Below are 22,527 nucleotides of genomic sequence, written 5' to 3' on the forward strand. Positions count from 1 at the left end.
AGGTTTGCTTCTACAAAGAATCAAAACCTTCTCAACTTCTCTCACTTTAGGATATGTCATTAAAGTCTATATTCAAAACAGAAGTATTTTTAAGTAATATGGGCTACAACTCCTCATGCTTTTGATCTAACACTGAGCTTGTACTACTGGATATCAGAAATAAATATCCTTTACAGAGACACTCAGTTTTTTCTACCCTGCTCAGGAGCATGCAACTCCAATCTAGAGAGGGTACCGTGAAAGGCCAACTACTCGACCAAGTTCAGTAGTTCTGAATGTTCTGAAATGGTGCATATTACATGCAAACACTAAATGAATCACTTCCTCTAGCCCAGGTATTTCACACCACTCTCCTTTTAATCTTCTTCTCTGAAACCTACTAGCATTTATTATTGAGACTACCTATATAGCTAATTGCCAAGGCTTAGCTGAAGAGATTTTTTTCTTCCTCAAAGACCTCCACCATCCCATGCAGTTTCTCCCAATGACACCAACATTAAAGTTTAGCAAGTGAACATTCTCTTTGCAAAAACCTCAGGTCTAATCTCTACTCTGTTCCAGAAGAATCAATTTATCATTTCAGAAAAAGACTGCAGGGTCTTGGAAATAATTTTGAGACCATAATTTTGAGGATAATGTCCATAATGTCCCTGTTTCCAAAACCAGAAGTTCTGCAACTGTTGAGTTTCTGACTATTTTACGTGTCTTAATAGCAAACACCTTGCAGATGTCTCAATAAAAGTATCTGTAATCCTTCTTTAAAGCCAGTGATTGTTTTGTTGTTGTTTTTGTTGTTGTTCTTGGCTCTCCTACTTAAGAGCCACTTTTGGCCCCTTCTCAGTCTTACAGGTAAACCTGTAGTTCTTCAATCAGTTTAATACAACACTAGCTAGTACTGGCAGGCTTCTCCTAGTCTATGTTCTCTCTCTGCCCTGTCCACTTCCCATCTCAAAATCTTTCTTGACGTGACTGTGTCACTTGTTCTTGCAAATTGAGAGTGCATAATTTCTAGCTGTTCCTGACAGCCCTACTCTTCTGTCAAAACAAGAAATAAGTAAATTTGCTGAATTTCCAGCTCTAGTTATCAACCAAGTGAATGAAATGTCAGATATTCTACAACTAAGAATAAGATTTAAAGGAATCAGGTGCGCTAGTTGCAAAAATGAAGTTGCTAAAGTTAAACAATTAAACACAGTTCATTTTTTCTTATTTAATAAATTATATAAAAAAGTGAAACTTTTTTTTACACATTATTAAAAAACAGTTTCTTATCTAACTTCAGCAATAATACAAGCAAAAATGAAACCGATTTAGATTTTTGGGTGGACATTCCATATCCCATTTAAGTGGAGTCCGGTGTGCACAGCCTCACAAGTACTGATGACTTTTCACTCCCAGGGTTGGTCTTCTTATGTGCTGTTCTGGTTCCACAGATGACCTCACTGTTCATTTGGGGAAAACAAAACCAAAACAAACGAAACAAAAAACAAACCCATGTTGTTTGGTCAACATTGGAAAAAACCAACAAAATGTGGCAAGTTTCAACACCTGTTCAAACCGTTAAGTACTTTTGTATCATCATACAGATGTTCAATTATGTTTGTCACAGCAACAGTAACATGGCATTTTATCTTTAGCCTTGTAGGAAAAAATGAAACCCAACAGTTTATGCACATACACACACAGAGTACACTTGACAAGAACACTTTTATGTGGTTTACATTTCACTTTTATTTAATCCTCAAAACTGCCCATATTGCAGGGATTTTCTTGATGAAATATGGAACTGAGCAATTAATTCTACAAAATTATGGTAAAAACTTGCTCGTTTTTCTACCTTTATTGCTAAGAAACTTTACAGGTGCACAGTTTGTAAAAATAACCCTTTTAAGACTGAATGAATACACATGCTACAGGATTTTAAAAAATGACATTAGCATAGCACCTCCAGATGGGGCAAATGCAGTGCTGAACACAGACAGAATGTTTACGAAGTTAGAACTGCTCATTTATTTTACAGCTTCTAAAGGGAAGAAATTGTTCAGTCCTAAAAGGGTTAAGTAGAAACCCTAATATACTTCTTTTTCTAACAAAGCTGCCACTCAATCCCACAGTACAGTGCTTGAAAACAAAGTCAAAAGTCTGGCACAGGAAAGTATACACATTTGTTCAGTACTCATAAACACAGCTGCTTTTGAAAGAAAGTAAATAATATGGTTAATAATTGAAGAGCATCTTAGTTTCAAGATGGACATCTCTATGGAGTCATTTAATCTACAAGTGGGTAGCTTACTTCCAATAGATAATTTGATTCACTAAGCATTAATATTTTCTATATGGGGAATTCATCAATTTATGTCTTGAATTAAAGTCTTTTCAGGTAACCATTCTGATTTTTTTAAGTCTGTGCAATGAAAACAAGTACAGAATACCATTATTAACATAGTTGTGGGATGCCCTTGGGGCAAATAATTAGAAAAAACATCAGCAGCAGATTATTAAAGACTACGCTAGTGTTGAATTCTGAAACACAGTTCCAAGCAACAGAAAACAAGAAAAGGCATAGCTAAATTAGAGCACTCACTTTGCTTCTTCTTCCTATAGCTGGAACTATAACAACATTCTGAACACAGACTCAATTTCTATGTATACAGAATTAACAGCAGACTTAACAGCTAGACTTGAACAGTTATAAGAGTTTCATACTGAAACATTTTATAAGTAGTTTTATCAAAATCTTGAGATATTGTTAATATCATGAAAATTGTTAACAGCTCACAAGGCCAATACATGTAACAGTATCACCCCACAGAAAAAAAGTTCAGGAAGATAATATGTCTGAACAACTGGATGTATTAACAACAGTAAGGACCTGGAAGACCATTTCTGTACTACAGAATAACTACTGGCAACAAGAGAGCCACAAGCCAAATGAAAAAATGTGGTTTAAAATGATCTTGTAAGCAGAATAGGCTCTTTTTTCACCCACTTGGCTGTAGTGTGTAGAACAGCAGATATTAGGATAAATCTTTACAAGTCAAGGGATATTATATCTATTGGGCAAAATTACCGCATGTAAAGAAACTGAATATAAAAAGTATTGCATTTATATGTAAAAAAATTTAAAATAAGGAGTATAAAAGCACGTGTCAAGTTCTGAAAAGCTATTTTAAATAGTCTTTGAAGATTAAAAGGCTTGTTATGGTTTGCCTGCTGTGTGTCTATCATGGTTTCTTGAATACCCTCTAAATCTGATATATATGTCTTGCTTATTTTAATTCTCAGTCTAATTAGTGATGAAAATCTGTGGCTCTTTAACTAAGCTGTACTGTAAGATATTTATGTGCTTCTAACAAAAACACTGTGAAACGACTCCTGCCACAACACAATAAACCAAAATTTTACAGCACATACAAAGGTAAACAGATTTGCAAGTAAATGCCAGTAAACAGTTTAAAACAGAGATAAGGCCACAATGAATCCTGCCCTTGGTCACTGAAATGGAGATGAGGTGAGGCAGCATTCACTAGTGCTAGGAACCAGCATTGCGACTACGTCAGGGGAACACGTCTGCAGTACAGAGTAACGAGCATGAAGGCCTGTGGTAGAATACAAGCACATTTCAGGAGGACAGTGGCACTGATTTTACTATTTGCTAAATATGCTTTATAATCAATTTCTTCCTTTAAACACATTGTTTTCACACATACAAGGAGCACTAAAGCAAACAAGTAGAATGGAGCGTCGGAGTACACAAACACGGCGCAGAGACAATGCTTTACAATGGTGGTGGGTGTTGGAACCGGAATCAGTGGTCACAAATAAAAACCCTATGAAAATGGTCAACAGGTTAAGCTTGTAAGCAATGCACTGCAGGAAACCACAGGTTCACATTTACACAGCAGTTGTGACTTTTGCTTCAGGGTACACAAAAGGCTGAACACACCATGAAATTTTGGCTTTTGAAGAAGAAGATCACGCTGTCAGAACTTGTCCTACAAGTCTATGCCTAGCTCTGTGACTACAAATGAACTACTGGGGTATACGTTCAAATACAAATGAAACAGGCAGGTCTACAAGGAGGGACAAAACATGGTAAAGTCAAAATGAAAAACAAATGCAACAACCAACAAAGTCAAAGTGCAAATGAGCCTTGAATTTATGCTGGAGAGAAGACTTGAATGTTGCACAAGCTGTTGGCAGGGAAAGGGAAACCCACAGGAAACAAGGATGGGAGGAGTTGACATCTTCATAGTGCTTTTATGATTTTCTATTTGCCCATTTCTAAGTAATAAAATTTACTTCTAGTTATTACTGTATGATCACTTCACAATGAAAGCACGTTCTCAATACAAGTGTTACACAAAAGTCTGGCCTAATTTACTGAACAGTATGATGAAAAACATGCTTGTTGTGATTCTCAAGTGATGAAGGGCATCACCTACCAATCCCATTTGTAGCACATACTTCTCATGGTACTTTAGTTTCATGCCAACAAGACAGAAGACATGCTGCCAAATGAAGTTATTGGAAACATTCCGCTTTTGAAATAAAACATTTAACTTACACTTAATACAAATTATGTACAAGATTAGAAAAACCTGAACAGATCCTGAAACATTTTCATATGTAATATGACTGAGCAAGGAAGAGGGGGAGTAACCCAGTAACAACCCTTCAAAAACACCAACATATGCCTGTGACATGAACAATCATTAATATGACTGCTTGAGATGCCACTTTTAGGAAAAAAAACTCATGTAATGTTAGAACCTCATGAATTATCACTATAAATACATATTTAAAAAAGAAAAACAGAAATAACTATTAACAATGACTGAAAACAGAGCACTAAAGTTAACATACATTGCATGTATTGCAGGCAAGGCAGAGGCATTTTTTAAAGCTTTTGCACAGACTTCATATAATCTTAAAAAAAATATGCTGGCCTTTACAAGGTTCTACTTGCTGAAATAAAAACAATTTCAGTTCATAAAAAGTCACAAGACTTCAGTTTAAAAAAAGGAACAGTTCCAGCCACAGACCAAAAATATATATATTTTTTTTAAAACTGGAAGAGTATGGTAATTAGATTATACAAGCATGGTCAGGCTTGGAACCTGAATATACTTCAGAGCAAAAGCTCAGAGGAAAAAAAAATATAAACTATTTGGTAACAAAAGTGTACTATATGTTGTGATACAAAAAAGGTATGGTGAAAATGTACCTTTTATACTAAAGCTTATACAAGTTCCTTGGTCCATAAAAACTATGTTGTGTTCATGTTTTCTAGTTTGCTCAACATGTATCCCAGCCACATTTTTGTTTCTTGCCCACTAAAAAAACCACAGCTGAAAAATAGATTTTCAATAAAGTTCTTATGTTTCGGATGTTGGTTTTTTCTTTTTTTTTATTGTGGCTTCTGTTTTTAAGATCAGCACTTGCAGGTAACAAGGTTGAAATCACATCACCTAAAATGGAAAAGTGTTTTCCCATGAAACCACAAAAATTGTTCAGTTCTCTTGAATGTAGCACGAAAAGTCAATTAAAGTCCAGACAAACAACAGTAGTTAGGAAACTACAGTTGCCGTAGACGATGTGACATTGGTGGCGTTTGTGCTGACGCTTGTGTAACTTCCCTCACTGTTTGTGTTTGTTTCACTGGAGGCCATGAGGCTTGAGTTGGCTCTGAGGATTGCTCCAGCAGCACTGCAGTGTGGCCGTGGCCCCGGCTCCGGTGTGTATGTAAAGGTAAGGCTGGTGGAGTAAATTATGCCATCGTTACGGACCAAAGTTACTGGAACCTGGACTGGCTGTCGGACCCACCTCCAACCCTCTCGAAACGCAGAAATGTCTGGAACAACACAAAGCATGCTCTCTGCACATCTGAAAAACAGGAGAGTCAACTGAGTACGTGTCTTTAAGTTGAAAGAATTCAATAGAACAGTTCTGTTGGAAGGGGACCTACAAGATTTCACTAGTGCACACACCAACCACTTCAGGCCTGACCAAAAGTTACAATCATATTATTAAGGCCCAATGCCCTTTATTTGGTTAAACACAGAGAGGCTTGGGGCATCAACTGCCTTTCTAGGAAGTCAGTTCTAGTGTCTGACTACTTTCTCAGTAAAGAAATGCTGCCCAATGTCCAATCTAAATCTTCCCTGGTGCAGTTTTAAACCATTCCCATGTGTCCTGGCATATGATAGTAGGAAGCAGAGCTCAGCAGCTCTGTCTCTACTTCCCCTCCTCAGGAAGCTGCAGAGAGCAATGAGGTCACCTCTCAGCCTCCTTTTCTCTAAACCAGACAAGCCCAAAGTCCTCAGCTGCAACTCCTTGGGCTTTCTAGCCCTTCACCATCTTTGCCATCCTCCTCTGGACATGTTCTGGTACCTGAACAACATTCTTAAACTGGGAGCCCCAAAGTGCACGCAGGGCTTGTGGTGAGGCTGCACCAGCGCTGACTGCAGTGGGATAGACACATCTTTTGACCAGCTGGATGCAGTTTGGCCTCCAGGCTGCCAGGATGCATTGCTAACTCCTCCTGAGCCTCTGGCAACCAGCACTTCCAGACCCCTTTCTGCAGTGCAGAAAAGTGTACACTTAAGTACGTACACAAGTATACACTCTTCAAAGCACCCAGTAAAACAGAAACACCATAGAAGTAATAGAAAATATTGTACCTGTACATGGTTTCAGCTTCCACATCCCCAAACCAGACACGTAAATTTGGAGTGAAGTTCTGTCCTGTAAGTTCCAACATTGCTACATCCCCACCACCATTCAACTGGAAACGGAGCAAAGAGAAAATGAACAAGAAAATCCCCCCCAAATATGTATTATTAAGAATAAATACTCTCCCCTCAGAAAAAAACCCAACAAACAAAAAAAGCCCCACCAACCAAAAAACTCACAAACAAAACCTTCACATGCAGATAAGAACTTTAAACAGTGCTGGTTTTATTAGCTGGACAAAACTGAAACACAAACAAATCTACACAACTGAAGTATAAAGAAGGAACACATGTAAAAGATACTGCCAATTAATTTTATACTATGAAGCAATTTCCAAGTTTTGATAATGGCTCTTAGAATAGATGTCAATAAGGCTCTGAAAACAGAGAACAAAATCTTTCAGAGAAGGTGTTAGAGGAACTTTAAGTTTTTCCTCTGACAAATGCTGGGGTTTTTTTTTAGTAAGGTTCTTTTTGATCTATACTTGGCAAGAATCAAAACCAGTTTCTAAATAATCAAACAGAAATCCTAAGGATATCACTACCATGGTAGTTTGAGAAATAAAATTCTAATTGTATACAACAATATTAGTATTATTCCTATGACGGATAGGCTCATGTATTCTGAAATGCAAGAAAGAAAAATTATCACAGCAAAGTAATTTTTTTATTCATAAAGCTACTAAGACTGTTTTCCTACAGTATTTCACAAGGATACCATGAAGGTTACATGAGTATGACAAAAATAATCTCACAAAAAACAGTTTATTAAAACAAACTACTAACTTACTTGAAGACTTTCCACAACAGGCACAGGTGTCACTGGAGCATGGACTGGACCCATCCCCTCATAAAATGTGTATTCTGCTTTGTCTGTGCTAATGATTGTCCAAGAAGCTCCATCATTAATCATTTCTTTATTTGGTTCTTTTGGGCATGGAGTGGCCTTGGAGAGAAAGAAAAGTTTAAAATCTGATCTATTCAGATGTTTGTCAAATCACAGACCTAAAACCAACACAGCCAGTAATAATGCCTGTTATTTCAAAAACACATTTCCTTATGTTTTCCTCTAAAAATGACCTAGGGAAACCTTCTTCACATTTCAGAAAAACTACTAGAAAACAAGTATTTGTGAGAACACCATAACTCTCACCTAGAACACTGCCACCTCTCTCCAACCTTATGTTTGAGTTTTATTTTAGTTCAACTTTCAAAGTTTTAATGTTATTCAATAGGCATTAACAAATAAACTACAGCAACTGGAAGTAGCTGCTTTAAAACAGATCTCTTATTAAGGCAAAATATCTAAAAGCTACAGAGTGAAGTGGAATACTTTTCATTCGTTATGAGTTTTATCTGCTCAAGATTTTTTTTTTCTTTTTAGAGTTCTTCACCCACCATAAAATGATGGAAAACACAAGCTTGTATTTCAGCATTTCTGCAAAGACCTAGGAAGAAGCTGAAGTGACAGCCTTACAAATTAGAATAATGGAATCACAGAATAGCTTACACTGGAAGGGACCTCAAAGGTCATCTAGTATCTCCCTCTAAATATTACTAAATTAGTATACATAGATAGGTAGAGATATAAAAAATACACAGACAAATATTTTTTTATGGCAACAGAAGCCTCTCTGAACAATTTCATCACCTAGCAACCTGTAAGAAAATTGTGTATAGGTTAAACACAGGAAAAAAATGGGAAAAAAAATTCTAATAACTAGATCCTCTTTCCCTCCATTAAGCTTTAAGGATATATTGGTAGGTAACCATAACCTTCACTCTTCAAAGTGGCACATAAACTTCAATTAGCATGACTTGTCCACATTAAATGTTAAAAAACAAAGCTGCATTTTCATGTGGACTCTTCATTCTGGTATGATCATGTATAAAGCACTGAAAACAGCTGGCAAGAGAAGTGTGTGACATGGATAATAACTACAGATCTTTCCAAACTCAAGATTCCCAAATGAAACTTCCATCAGAAACATACACAGTTTTTGAACTACTAGCCCAACTTCAAAAGAGGAGTTCTATAGGAACTATTGTACACTATTGTGAAGCATGACACCATTCCTACAGGCTGATTGCAATTCTTTATGGCATGGAATGATATACTTTGAACCATGACAAATAAAACCATGGATGTGAAAAAATGAACAACCCTGTAAACGATCCTTGACTGACTTTTTTCACATTTCCTAAGTCCATGATGTGGCAGGCAAATGCCACAGAATTTGTTCTCAAAATCCTGTTACATCAAGAATCATTTCAGTAACATGTTACTCTGTCTGTTACAGTTTAAAAGGTTTCAATTCCTCTTTTATAGAAGCATTCTTCCTTGTCACTTCCAAATAGGGCTCCAGGGACACTTCTCACCCTTTCTTTCATTTCCTTTTTTAACTAAATTTTCTCAACAGGTGGTACTGGAAGATTAAAATGCCTTAACATCATGCTTAGTTAGTACTGATGTACTGTCTGGCTTCAACTGCAGACAGAAATTACAACTTGGGATCCTAGGGTTGCGACTGACAGTTGTCTGAAACCACCTCCTTGATGTGCAGTGGCAGCTGTGAGTGACGGCACAGTGCTGGACACCATCAGAAAACAAGGCTGAGAACAACTTATCTGATATTATTTTGCCAGTGTGAATCCCTTGTTCACCTAATTCCATAATACTGGGTGCAGTTCTGGTCTCCCTATCTAAAAAAGTCATGGAGAAAAAACATGAGAAGTGACAGAAAGGGCAACTAAAATCACCAAAGAGTGCTGAACTTATGAGAAGAAATGGAGAAGACCGTGCTTTTCCAATTAGGAGAGAAGAAATTAAGATGTAGATGGCTAAGTGAATGCAGAACTGTTGCTCACTAAATACTGCAAAACTGGAAGTAGGAATCACTCACAAAAAATGTTACATCATTCAAAATAAATACAGCAAACTTTTACTACACAGGGAACAGGAAACCTCTTGAACTTTTTGCCACAGATTACTGAAGAAAAAGAACATCTGCACATTCTGAGACTATCAAACCAATGAACACATCTACAAAATGACACTGGAAGACAAGAGTCAGGAATGCAGCCTTTAACACTTGGTACAAGTGTGCATGCTGGCAGAGTACAACCACACTGGACTGGGAAACACAACCAGTTCCACCTGCTTCCTGTAAGCACCAACTCCTGCTGCTGCTGGCAGACTAGACACAGACATGGACTATGCTCTCATCCAGTAAGGCACAATTTACATCCTCTCTCCATGCTCCAAAACACATGCAAGTCTTGAAAGAGAGATCTGGCTGGTGCTTCAGCAACTGAATTTCAAGGTGCATGCTCACCTGCAGATTCTTTACAGCCTCCTTCCTTCAAGCTTCTATGGTTTCTATATAAATTTCAGGATTTTGGGGGGTTGTTGCTGTTGTTTTGGTTATTTTGGGGTGGTTTCTTTTTTCTTTTTTTTGGTTTTGTTTTTTGTTTATTTTTTTTTTTCCCCCAAAGAGTGACCACAGTTTGTCTACATTCCTACTAAAGGATCAGTATACATTCTTTGTCTTCTGATCCAAAATAAAAAACCCAGATAAAACAGGATTTCTCTCCTGACATTGGCAGAAAGAGTTTATCTTCCACTGTGATTTCACCTACCCAAGTATGGTAGCAGTGTGGCATGCAAATTACCAGATTTTATTCAACAAGTATAAGCAGCAAGTACCTACTCCACTAAGAGAATTCAGGATAAGGAGTGTCCTTTTATCTAACTCCTACCCATGCAGAAAGTTCAGAGTTCTTATCAGACTGGGCTCCATGAGTGTTGCTGAAACTGAAGAGTCGTCCCTGACAGTCCCACAAGCAATTCCAGGATGCTGAACTAAAGCAGCTGTCAGAGAAGCAGGAGTTCTTTCTTCATTTAGCGCTTCCCATACAGTACTCTAAGAACGATTAAATACCAGGCTGATCCTGAGTTACTTCACATTTTACAGCTTTCTCTTCTTAATGACAGTCCATTCTCCTTTACAAGAATAAATATATTGACAGATATGTATTTCTGCTGTGAGTAGAAACAATAGATCTAGTCCCTTCTGAACCACAGGTCATGAATGTTTACTGAAATAGGAACAAAGCTTCTCATATTCTCTTTCCATTGTCCCAATTCAGGACAGAATTGAAATGACTCTTTACCAAGCCTTCTTGTCCCTTCCCTTAAATTAAGGGACATCTTAAACGTTAGCTTCTAATTTCCTACCTCTACTTTTCTTACACAAGAAGGTACAGCTGTTCTAAGGAAATCCTGAATCGCTCCCAGTATGGCCATTTTCCTGGAGCACAGCATTATCTCTCAACACCCTTTGTTATTTGAGCTGACCCCAAAATATTTAAAGAAAATTGCAATATTTAGGTACTGAACTGAACTAGGTACTGAACATGGTCCAAGTCTTCAGAGTCACAGAACATACTGAGCTGGAAGTGACCCACAAAGGTCATCAAGTCCAACTCAAGTAAAGACTAAGCATGTTAGGGACTGAACCCATCACCTTGCTGTTTTCAGCACCATGCTCTGACCAGCTGAGCCAATCTCAGGGTCCTTGTAGGAATTACCATGTGGAAGTGCCACAAACAAGCTAACAGACAAGAGACTAAAACCCAATGTTTTTCTCCACCTGCTGGAGAAAAAAATATTTCTGAGAAAGTTATATTCTTTACATACAAATCAAATTGCTGTGGCTTTTCAAGTTATTGTGGGCAACTGCCACAGCTGTGTATGTTTACAGTCCTAGCCAAGAGCAACACATGGCAGCTCTGCTGAGTTCACCAGGAAACAAGACGACTATCAACTGTATCATTTCCTATTTGCTGTAACCTAGAAAGTGACATACAAATAAGTGGTGCAGCTCCACTGGCATACGTCAACATGTTAAGCCACAGTATCATGCACAAGTTTATACTGTGTTTCCTTTTTCTCCATTGGAGAAGCCAGAATTCATTTTCCAGACAGACATGGAAGAAGATTATGAGGAAAGGAAAACAGATTTTGAAAGGCACCGATAACACTTTGTTGCTTTCTATCTCTCTTTTCAAAACAAAGTATTAGACTCACATTCAAAACCCAGTGCAAAACTGGCATTCATACATATTTTGGGGATACTTGGATTATCTATTGAAATAGTTTTGAAAAACTTACTTGAAATTGGATTATTCTCTCCTGGGAAAGGCACAAGTACATTCTCTCAGTGTCTTTAAGGTAAAATGCACATTTATGGAGCTGTGATACTGGATCATCTGCATCCAATAATGCCGTTTGTTTATCTACTTTTCGAATTATCTGTGAATGAAAATTGTAAATATATACTTAGAACAACTTCTATACTTTATTACATATATACAATCAGTAAAGGAAGTAAAAAGTAATTTTTTGTAACATTTCCATGCCTCTCATTTTGATATCAATATTAGATTTGTAATTCTTAATGGTTTTGAAACAAGAACACAACATGGAAGTGATACTCAGTACTACTTCAATGTGCTACACGCATATATATTTTATCTACTTTTGTTGTAGGAGTGAGGGGAAAAAATTGAAGTTTCAGCAAAATCTACTTTTGTTTCATTTTCTGGTGTAAAAGAACAGTTATATTGTTATCTTCAATTATTATTAATTACTATTTTTAGTTATAAATATGCTTCTGCAGAAGCTTTCAGCCCTGACAGAATGTTTTCACCACAACATTCTGTGGCAAACTGGTTGCTGAAGGAGAGGAATTAAAAAAAGGATTAACTAAATGTACTGAGATGTCCTTAAACACAGTTTTGGAAACAACAATCATAACATTTCTTATCAGTAGTTGGTCATTAAATATTACTTAAAGACAACTGCAAAGAACAACTTACATTTGGCAGTTCAGCGAAAAAATATGTGCTGACTTAATTTAGATCTCTTTTGCCAATTTATTTCTAAAATCAAAAGCTATTCCCTTAGAGAGTGAAAATCTGTAGCTTGTAATTTTAACTCAACTCCTAGAAAGTAGTTTAATGCTTTATGCAACACTACCAGATGCAACAGTCAAAGTGCCTGAATATTTCTAAGCTGACAATCAGAAACCCAATTGTCCTCTGCAATATCTAATTATAATAGAGAGTATGATTAGCAATATAAATTTAAAGGTGGATTTTTTTCTTCTAAATTCTTTGCATTTGCTTATAAAATACCTGCAAGTTATCTTTTAATTGCATCATCTTCCATCAGTACTGTAAGCAGTATGACAAATGTTCCCCATGGCAAACAAAACAGGAACTTTTAGCCTAATTTGTTTTCATCTGTTTCTACTTACAAACAATGTTTCTGGAATAATAAATTATGGCATCTCATTTTCATCAATAAAAAATTATTAACATGAAGCCCATAAAAAAGTGACATCCTCTTACTGAACTTCCTGTGCTTGAACCATATCTGTAGTGTAACCAGTGTAACTGCTTTTACTGTCAACAAAATTTTCATTTTGTACCATATACACTGAGCAGGCTATTATATTTTTCTTTTAGCTAAGTTTGGTATTGGGAGAGAAATTAACATTATAGTCCCAGCAAAATCAGTCTGGAAAGGGGAACAAAAGGCTGACTGCAGGAGGTCTGGTTTTATATTGGTGCATTCTAAAGATTGCTTCTACCTAAACTGGAATTAGCAGAGCCTGGTACAAAACTCGTAATGCGCTCACAAACCACAATTTCACAGAAGGTCCCATATGAAGCACTATTGATCATTCATCACATAAAATTCCACTTAGGCTGGCATTAAGTGCATAAAACAGGGAAAAAATCTACAATTATACTTAACTTTATTGACAAAACCCAGTACTATGTATCCAGACGTAATATTTTATTTGGTTCACAAAACTTAACTGGTTATTCCAAAAGGCAATTCCCACGTTTCAGATTTAAAATGGATAGCATTAATAAATATGAAAAAATGGTTTTTGCAAGCTGCTACTGGTATAATATATCTGCAGGAGTACAGAAGTGCTTTTATATTCAAATCAGTCAAGAATTCTTAAAGCTGTGCTGGAACTTAACATACAGACAAGTCTTACTGGCTGAAAATATTTTACTCATCTATTCAATATCAATATTTGAAGCATTTTGGAACACAGAAATCTACAATACTGTTTTTAAAATAGACAGATTAACCTATTTTGGCAGTTTTAAATTCTGAAAAGTTCCCTGTCTTATTTTACAAGTTATTTGTTTATAGAAATAATTTGCATTAATTGCAAATTAATATGCTTTAATTAAAATAAATGCCATTTTCCATAAAAAACATGTATTACCTGAAGGCAACACACAAGGCCAAAAACTGTAAACACTGCAAACCCAACTATGGAATTACATTAAGTTGCCATCTATAAATTAATTACAGCATTGGAGGAACGAAACTGTACCAGTCTTGGGAGTGCCATGCCAGTAACTGAACACACAAGTTTGACAGTCTGCCCATAATGAATGTAGCCATCTCTCACTGTGAATTCTTCTCCTTCTGATTCATCATCATCCACTGCATGAAACAGGAATTTTCAGAATTACTTGTTTTAATCACCATTTTTCTTGATACGAGAAACATTTAACACCACACTATTACATCAAATATACACTCAGTAACAAAACAAGTGTGCACATGGGCAATTGATATGGAGGAAAAAATGCAGGGTTTTTTTTTTGTGAGGATAAAGGAAAGAAAGTGAAGAAAATATACAGATTTGCTTTTACTTACACAGGTGAATGTAAAATGCTCCCCACTGTTGTGAACTGGCATGGAAATTACCACCTTCTACGTGCAAATATCTGGTGCTAACTGTTTGGGATCGAAGTCTATTAAATAGTGCCACTTTTGTCCCTGATGCAATACATACTGCAAGGAACACATACAGACTTGAGATTATAAAATTACTTCATTATTACATAGAAAAGTACCAAAAAGTCACAAGTAACGTAACATAAACTGAAGAATACTTGAAATCAAGACATAATTATCAAATACTGGTTAATTTAGAAAATATTTATATTTGTGACAGACCAAAAATAGGTGTAAAATTTTGAGTGCAATAACATACATAGTGGCTGTTCTCCATGGCATGCTAGCTCACAGAATTCTGCCACTTAGCCAAATCAGCCAGTGTTTGCCAGCTGAAAACTGTTCCTGTTCATAATTCTCCAGCAACTAATTATTTAAGCAGAAGCTTTAGTAGCCCTTATGAAGTACTTAAGACCACTTTCAGCAATCATTTGAAGACTATTTGAAATACAGAGACACAGTATTCTTAAAAATCACAAGCAATTGAAAGGAAGACAGATGTAACTACGTCGAATTATAACCATGCAACTTGTAACGTTCTCAGATCTGAACTTATTTATCATTCAAAAGAGCAAAATGTAAAGTTTGCTCCCCAAAAAAAAAAAAAACCAGCAACTAAAATTCTGCCATCAGAACGGGCATGTTGTTCTACTTGGTTCATATTCACTGTCCATCAAAGCTATCTGTCTGAACACAAATTCAACAGTGCATACTCTGAGCCCACGGGTGTGAACTGCACAGCAACAGATTGCCTTTAGTCATGTGCCAAGCTAGCAGCCCCGAGATCCACATTCCATAGGTGAATGGGTTCCAGCCCAACACAGATGGAAGAGCCTTTTAAAGCACTAGTGAAGAGAGAGAAAAACAAAAAAAAAAGGGTATCTCTTGAGGTGCTCCAGTGGTATGCAGGCAAAAAAAAGGTGGAGGAAAAGCAAAAACGTTCCCAATTATACATTAGCACCAGAGATACTGTTAGTTGAAAAACACGGTAAGCAAATAAATCTGGGTGAAATATCACCATACAGATTTCTTAAATGACTATCTAAAAGGAACCATGCAAACCAAAAATAAGAACAACATGAAAATGGCATGAGACAGTAAGAAGGTGGCTGTGATGTGACAAAGTGCAGTTTGGATAACATGATGCTACTCATTTACCACAATCTGAAACATTCCAAGCACCAGACCATGGCAATTAAAGAGATCCAAAAGCTTAGAAAGCTGAGGTAGAACATTCTTTATACATTTGTCTACATGAATTCATTCCACAATACATGGGGGTTTGGGTGGGCCTTTTATATTTACTAAATAATTAACCATGACAGCATAAAACTCAACAGGCTAACCTATCTATATTGAAATATTTTAAAATATACTGATGTGTACAGTTATGAAATACAGCAGAAAAAGTGAGTTGAAAATTTCAGTGTATTTTCCTTACAGTCAGATCTTAAAATACATAACAAAAAAGTAGTATGAAACAAAATTAATTGACAAATAAAGAAAAAACAGAGAAATACTTACAGTCTGCATTTTTCAGCGACTGTTTCTTTTTAGAGGGTTTGGAGATGACTTTGATCCGTTTACTGAGGAACACACCGATGTCATCACTATTGCCATAGAACATTTTTACAGATAACATGAAGTGCTTTCTCTTGTCTGAGTCTGATATGTATAATGTTTTGGCAGTGCAATAATTCTGTAGGTGAAAACATACTGTGGTTTATTCTTTGAAGCCAACCCAGTTCAAGAAACTATGCATATTTAACTATGAATAAAATAGGAAAATGGATGCAATAGTTTCTAAAACAGATGAGAACCTGTTTTTTCCATCTCTTCCCTATGCATTTCTTTTATGACTACTGTTTAGCTTTGTGAAGTGCTGCAACCAACCTCATTACTCTATGATCATTCCAAGGACCCTTACCAGGACTAGAAGAGATGACTGGAGATCATAACTGTGTCAAAGCCACCCATGAGGGGTCAAGAGCACTACTAAAAATTACATTTGATTAGGGCTGTACAGACCCTACACTGGGCATGCACAAGGGACTGCCTGTGCAGAAAATGTACTGAGCTAGACTTTTCTTGGAAGGATGAGAAATGATTGGGTTTTGAAACACAAGGAAGTTACTTTTGGCTAAGTGTTTATGCTAGGTGACAACAGAATTTAAAAAGAAAATCTCATCAAGAATTTCAATTATTCTTTATTCTTTTCCTATTTCAAATATATGAAGCATTTCTGGTAGACTGTGCTGGAAATACTAGGTAGCTATAAAATACTGCTTAATAAAACAACCAGATAAAATGAATGCTTTTGCTGCTAGTTCCATTCTAACTGTTTAAGTCATCACAAATACCTTAAAAAAATCTTGTAAGCAATTTACACCACTGTGAAAATAACCTGCTAATTTTTTAAGGTGCTACTTCAACTGTATTTTTAGGCAAAGGGACTTAATGACTACTTCTAGCAGCAGATGTTTTGATATTTCCTTGATAAGATTATCCACTCATGCAAGCCAAGGAGCAGGACAGAGAATTCAGGCCAGAAACCGTATTTTAGTTAGCCACTGATGCCTACCAATTAACATAACAGCATACTGAGTCTGCATCAACAACCTACAAATTAAATGTTATACCTTGCTACGACCCTAGGAGCCAAAATCAACTATTTAATTGTCCTAAATATTTTGAGGGATTTTTTTTCAAACCATTATGCAACACCTAGAAAGAAAATTATCCAAAAATAAGAAAGGGCATTCCTTGAAATATGCATCATGTAGCTATAATATCCTTTGCAGTTAGTTATCTTAGTGGTTTATTACAGTTTTTCTACCTTTCCTTCCAAGTTCAGCTGCTGCATTTCTTGGTCACTGTTTCCTATCCCAATAAAGGCGCAAGGTTGTGACTCCTGCTCAGTGCAACCATCCCGCTCCATTTGCTCTTTTTTTTTCTTCCATCCACTGCCCATGAGATACACACATGGAGGAGGACAAAAGAACCTGGAAACAAAGAACGCATTATGGAATTACACACAGTTTTCCAGATAAACAAACTGATGTTTACCCAATGCTTTCAAATTCACACTTTGCACTTGAGTTTATACAGGCATGCCCTTCATTTCTCTAGAAGGTTTTGTAAAATGCAAATTAAAAAAAAAAAAAAGCAAGGAAAATCAGCAGTAGATGTACTGTCACTGAGAATCTTTCCAGTCCAATATATTTCAGGTAACAATCTGCATCTCTACAAAATACCTTAAAAAGAGATTCTGAAAGAAAGGAAAAAAGGCCTCAAAAGTTATTACAGTCTTTTGCAGGTGCCTAACATGATGGAGCAATTAATGCACACACAACAGTTCTACAAACTAATGGACAACTGCTGACTGCAATTCCTAAATGTTGAGCTTTGTCATAAGCAAGAAGGGAGTTTATTCCATCCACACATAAATCCACATATAGAGTTTTTAAATGGAATAGATAATTTTATATCTTCATCAGTATGTGTAAAAAACAAGGCCTAGTTTCCAGCAGAACTGACTCTAATCAGTCTAGATGCTACTTATAGCAGCAATATGTTCAAAATTAAATTCAGCATTATAATACAATGCATCGGTCTTAAAGTTTCTGCAAATTGTTAAAGCCCAAATCCTGCAAAGGTTTGGTTTTAGTTAGCAAATAAGCTGCTGTGTTTTTATCATCATTTCACCATGATCAAAGATAAAGTGGAATGAGTACATCCAGTTGTGAGGTAGCTAAGGAGGCATGTAAGGGAGGGGAACATGAAAAATTTTCTAATTATTTTATATACTTCAGTTTGGAGAGTAGTGTTATAACTTGGCACTTCTGCAACCTAACAATGACTCCTACCTCACAGGTGAGGGGTTTCTGGCTTTTTAAAATTTTTCTTCTTTTTTTAAATTTGGCTTGGGACATCTGAATTCCAGGCAGGGGGAGCAGGCTCCACGCTGGGGCAGCAGCCAGTTGTGCTGGTGGGCAGGAGCTGTCAGGGCAGGGGAGTATACTGAACTGTGGGCTCCAAGTCATGGAAAATGATCAAAGGACAAAATTATTCTGTTTCTGAAGTGTCTGTGGGAGTCCTGGGCAAGAGAGGTCAGTGCCAGGTAACCAGTTGGACTTGATGATCTGAAAGGTCTTTTTTATCCTAAATGATTCTTATTTCTATTAAACACCATTAATGCTAGCTTTAGTATGAAAAACTAGTGTAAAACTCCTATTTATCTCACCTATTCAGCATTGGTTTTTTCCAGCACGATCACATGTATCTATTTAACAGATATAAATTGTTTTTCTAAGTTACAGAATTCTTAATAGACGAAACCAAAGTCCTGTTAATAATACCATAAAATTAAATACACATATTAAGAATACATATAAATAAATGCAAGTATTTGTAGTATTCCTAGTTGATGGATACAAATAATGTATATTCTCTGTCAGAGAAAAAAATCACCAAATATTAAATCTTACTGCTATTTAATATGTCTAAGTGGTTATGAAAATGAATAAAAATTTACTGTCTGCAGGCAAAAAACTCTTCAAACTTTCTTTCTTGACTATAAATCTGCAGTCAAAATTTTTCACTTGCATTCATCCTATTTACAACTCAGCAAAGGACTTATATCTATAGGTATACAGCTGAAAGATTTATGAACCTTTTTCAAAAGTAGCATGGTCCTCATATATAAACTATTCCTGATGAAGAAGTTATACACAGATTAAAAATGAGTCAATCTTTATTAACAGAGCAATGCTTTGGTAAAAAAAAACCTCCACCAAACAAAACCAAAACAAAAATCCAACAAATCCCTTCTATTCCAAATAATATTACACCATAAAGAATATTACACATTTACCTTCTTTCCTTATGTACTCTTTTGTATTTATCTTACTGGTCAGAACACAAGAAAAGGAAAACCTACTTTTTTCACACCCTTTCTCATTTCAGCTTTATTCAAAACCAAGTCCTTTAAACGACTAGAGCCACTAGATGGCAATAAAGACCTGTAAGAAACAAGGTGTAACCCACTGATGAAGAGAAAACAAACCACAACAAAAATCACTCTTGAAATTAGAATGCAGAGAAACATCTTTGAAAACTTACTGAACAAAGAAACTTTTAAAGCCGATAAAATTTTAAGTTGGGTTAAAACTACAAACATGAAGAAAGAGTCTGGACACTCACAATTTTAATGTGTTTTCTTTCTTATGTATCTACTTCTTTCTCAGCTTTCAGGCATAGACAGTCTTGGATCTTTTTAACTTCATATTTACCCATTCCATGAATTCATGTACAGAAGAAATTAGCTACGAATATTCTATCCAATACAGAAAATGTGAACCAGGTTTGAACTTCAAGAACACTGTATTGAATCAGATAAACATCAAAGGAGAGAACAATATTCCTTCAATCAATTGAAGCCAATTAATACACAGAAAATGTGGTACTTCAAGTAGAGAAGCTACTCCAACTGAACTTGCTAGGAAGCAAGGGCTCAAAGGGAAATTAAGGTCTGCTCGTATCATTTCTACCTAGTTCTGATGCACTCAGAGCTCTCCTCAAACCACAGGCTTCTGTCACAAAGGTCTGCTTTTTCAAATCATCCAAATCATCTCTGTGTTCATCTTATAGAAGTCTTTGCCTTCAAGAGAATTCAGATGCTTCTTACTAGCTAGTTATTTTATATCCAGAGTGACTTAAGAAGGGAAGTTTCTCCTTTGTATCTGTTGGTAAATTTCAAGTGTTTGTCAATTACCCACATTGTTCTGAGACTGAAACTGCTAAGCAATCTTTCTTCATAGGAGATTAAAGAACTAACAACATTGACAAGAACTCAATTTTACAACAAACAAATGAAAAATAGTTAGGTACTACAGTGCTAAGGACAAAGCAGTGGTGCCACGGGGTAAACCCTGGAAAAAGTAAAGCTCTCAATAAGGAATTTTATCCAGAGGACAAGCACACTCAGTTCAGAGAAAGGAAGCACTTAGTCAGAAATTACAGGAGATCCTGCACTAATAGCTGTAAAGCAAGATGCAGCTACAGCGTTCTCAAGCTCATAAGCAGTGAGCATGTTTAACTCCAAACAGCAAAATCAAAATCCCTATCTGGCTCGAAGTCTTTAGATGAACTATGCCTCGGAATCCAAAACACTTCAGTCCTTTAAACTGCTGAATGTTCACATTGCTCAGACTTTGAAGAGAGACGTCTCAGTCAAAGGCAAATATGGAAAACAATACAAGAAGTGCAAGCCAAATACCCACACTCATCAGGACTAAACAGCACCTGAGTCTCTATCTGCTGAATGCCTTTTAAAGGTGACAGTCATCCAACAGTAAACATCAGGCACAAAGTCTTAAATTGAACTAAAGCCCAACCTGAGCTTCTTACCTCCTGGCTTCCTTGTTAAGCTAAAAACCACGAACTTTGTGAAGTGCAAGGCTCGTAATGAAGGATTGACTCAAAAAAGTCAACTCCTTTCATTCCTGTTACTTAGAAGTACCAAAATCTCTCAAATTAACCTAGAAAGTCTGCATCCATGTACATGGAATAGTGTTATTATGATGCCTATTTAAAACAGGCCAAGCTACGTGAGATCTGCACCATCTAGTAAGCTTTTAAAAGAGTGTTTCACCATCTAGTAACCCTCATCAAAACACCGAAAGGTAGTTATTGCGTTAACCTTTTAATTACCATGTGCAAATAGTTTGCTAATGGCAAGCACTTTCTGTGACTTCCCAACAAGTAAGACTTAAATAAAGACTGGAACAGGAGGTGGAAGTTTGTCTAGGTTTAAATTCCATATTTACTTGAAAGAGATGTCAAATTTAAGAAATAATTCCTTTTGTAACTTGGATTCCTCATTACAAAAGTAATGCAAAGTAAGTTATTCTTTAAAACTTAACCAGATGATATCTATACCACAATGAGATCCCATGGAAAGCAGGAAACAAAAATGGGTATAAAATAAGTCTCTAAGATGTATGCAAACCAACTCTTTGAGAAATGGTGAATGCAGAAATGATGAAAACTTGACTGTTGACTTGCATAAAGCAGCATTAAAACTTTACTCATTTTGCTTACTCAGAAATATGAAGAAACAAGGGCCACAGTTTGCCATAAAAAAAAGCAGAAACAGTTTAAAAACTCAAGAGAAAAACAAAAGAAGAAACAGGAATATAATAATTCATCATTCAGTTTTACTAAGTACCTTAGCGCATACATGGATCCAAGGATTTAATAACTGGCACTTTCCTTTACGCTGATAACCACAGGACACCATTACTGATGCTGACAGTCTGGGAACTAGCAGAACAGTATTAGAGACAGTCTACACGTTACAGTTTAAGAAAAACTAAAATATTTAAACTGAAAAAATGAAACCTTAGTATGTATAGGACAAGAGGAAACAAGCAGAAACTGATGCACTGAAGTTCCACTTGAACACAAGGATGAACTTCTTTACTGTGCAGATGACCACACATGGAACAGGTTGACCAGAGAGGTTGTGGAGTCTCCCTCACTGCAGACATTCAAGAACCATCTGGATGCGATCCCGTGCCATGTGCTCTAGGTTGGAGCAGATGTCCTGCCATGGTCCCTTCCAACCTGATTGATTTGGTGACTGATTCCATGCCTTCTTTTCATACCCATACCACAAGAGCAATCATTTCAGTGCCCTGTTACTTGATAACCAACTATTTTCAACACTGATCTTTTATAAAGCTTTCAAGTTTTCTACACTCATTTGACATGCTTCCATTCTTAAACAGATGAATCAGAGATAATCTGCATGAACAAATACACTGTTAGGTCTAGAAACCCACATATGAAGGAGAATCCTATTTGCTTCTACTAGTCATGCAAACAAAAATATCACACAGTGAAGACTGCAAGAGAAGACTGCAGGAAAACCACCTTTGCCTAAAAAGCATTCATTCT

The 22,527-nt window shown here is 36.4% G+C and overlaps 1 protein-coding gene across 3 annotated transcripts in view; it reads right to left on the bottom strand.

Annotated features, from left to right (window-relative positions):
• Positions 1 to 1,204: 1,204 nt before the first annotated feature.
• The window catches only part of RBPJ (recombination signal binding protein for immunoglobulin kappa J region), a 143,986-nt gene continuing 122,663 nt past the window's right edge, over positions 1,205 to 22,527 (bottom strand). For all 3 annotated transcript variants that reach the window (XM_041402715.1, XM_041402714.1, XM_041402716.1), the window contains exons 4-11: positions 17,405 to 17,570; positions 16,093 to 16,267; positions 14,488 to 14,625; positions 14,159 to 14,271; positions 11,908 to 12,048; positions 7,525 to 7,680; positions 6,684 to 6,787; positions 1,205 to 5,886 (exon numbers count right to left, since the gene is read on the bottom strand). In XM_041402715.1, the coding sequence (XP_041258649.1) occupies positions 5,571 to 5,886; positions 6,684 to 6,787; positions 7,525 to 7,680; positions 11,908 to 12,048; positions 14,159 to 14,271; positions 14,488 to 14,625; positions 16,093 to 16,267; positions 17,405 to 17,570 (1,309 nt within the window). In that variant the 3' untranslated portion in view covers positions 1,205 to 5,570. The remainder of the gene's footprint in view (positions 5,887 to 6,683; positions 6,788 to 7,524; positions 7,681 to 11,907; positions 12,049 to 14,158; positions 14,272 to 14,487; positions 14,626 to 16,092; positions 16,268 to 17,404; positions 17,571 to 22,527) is intronic.

The sequence above is a fragment of the Onychostruthus taczanowskii genome, unplaced genomic scaffold, assembly GCF_017590055.1.
Source record: "Onychostruthus taczanowskii isolate IOZ18803 unplaced genomic scaffold, ASM1759005v1 scaffold2, whole genome shotgun sequence".
Taxonomy (NCBI): domain Eukaryota; kingdom Metazoa; phylum Chordata; class Aves; order Passeriformes; family Passeridae; genus Onychostruthus; species Onychostruthus taczanowskii.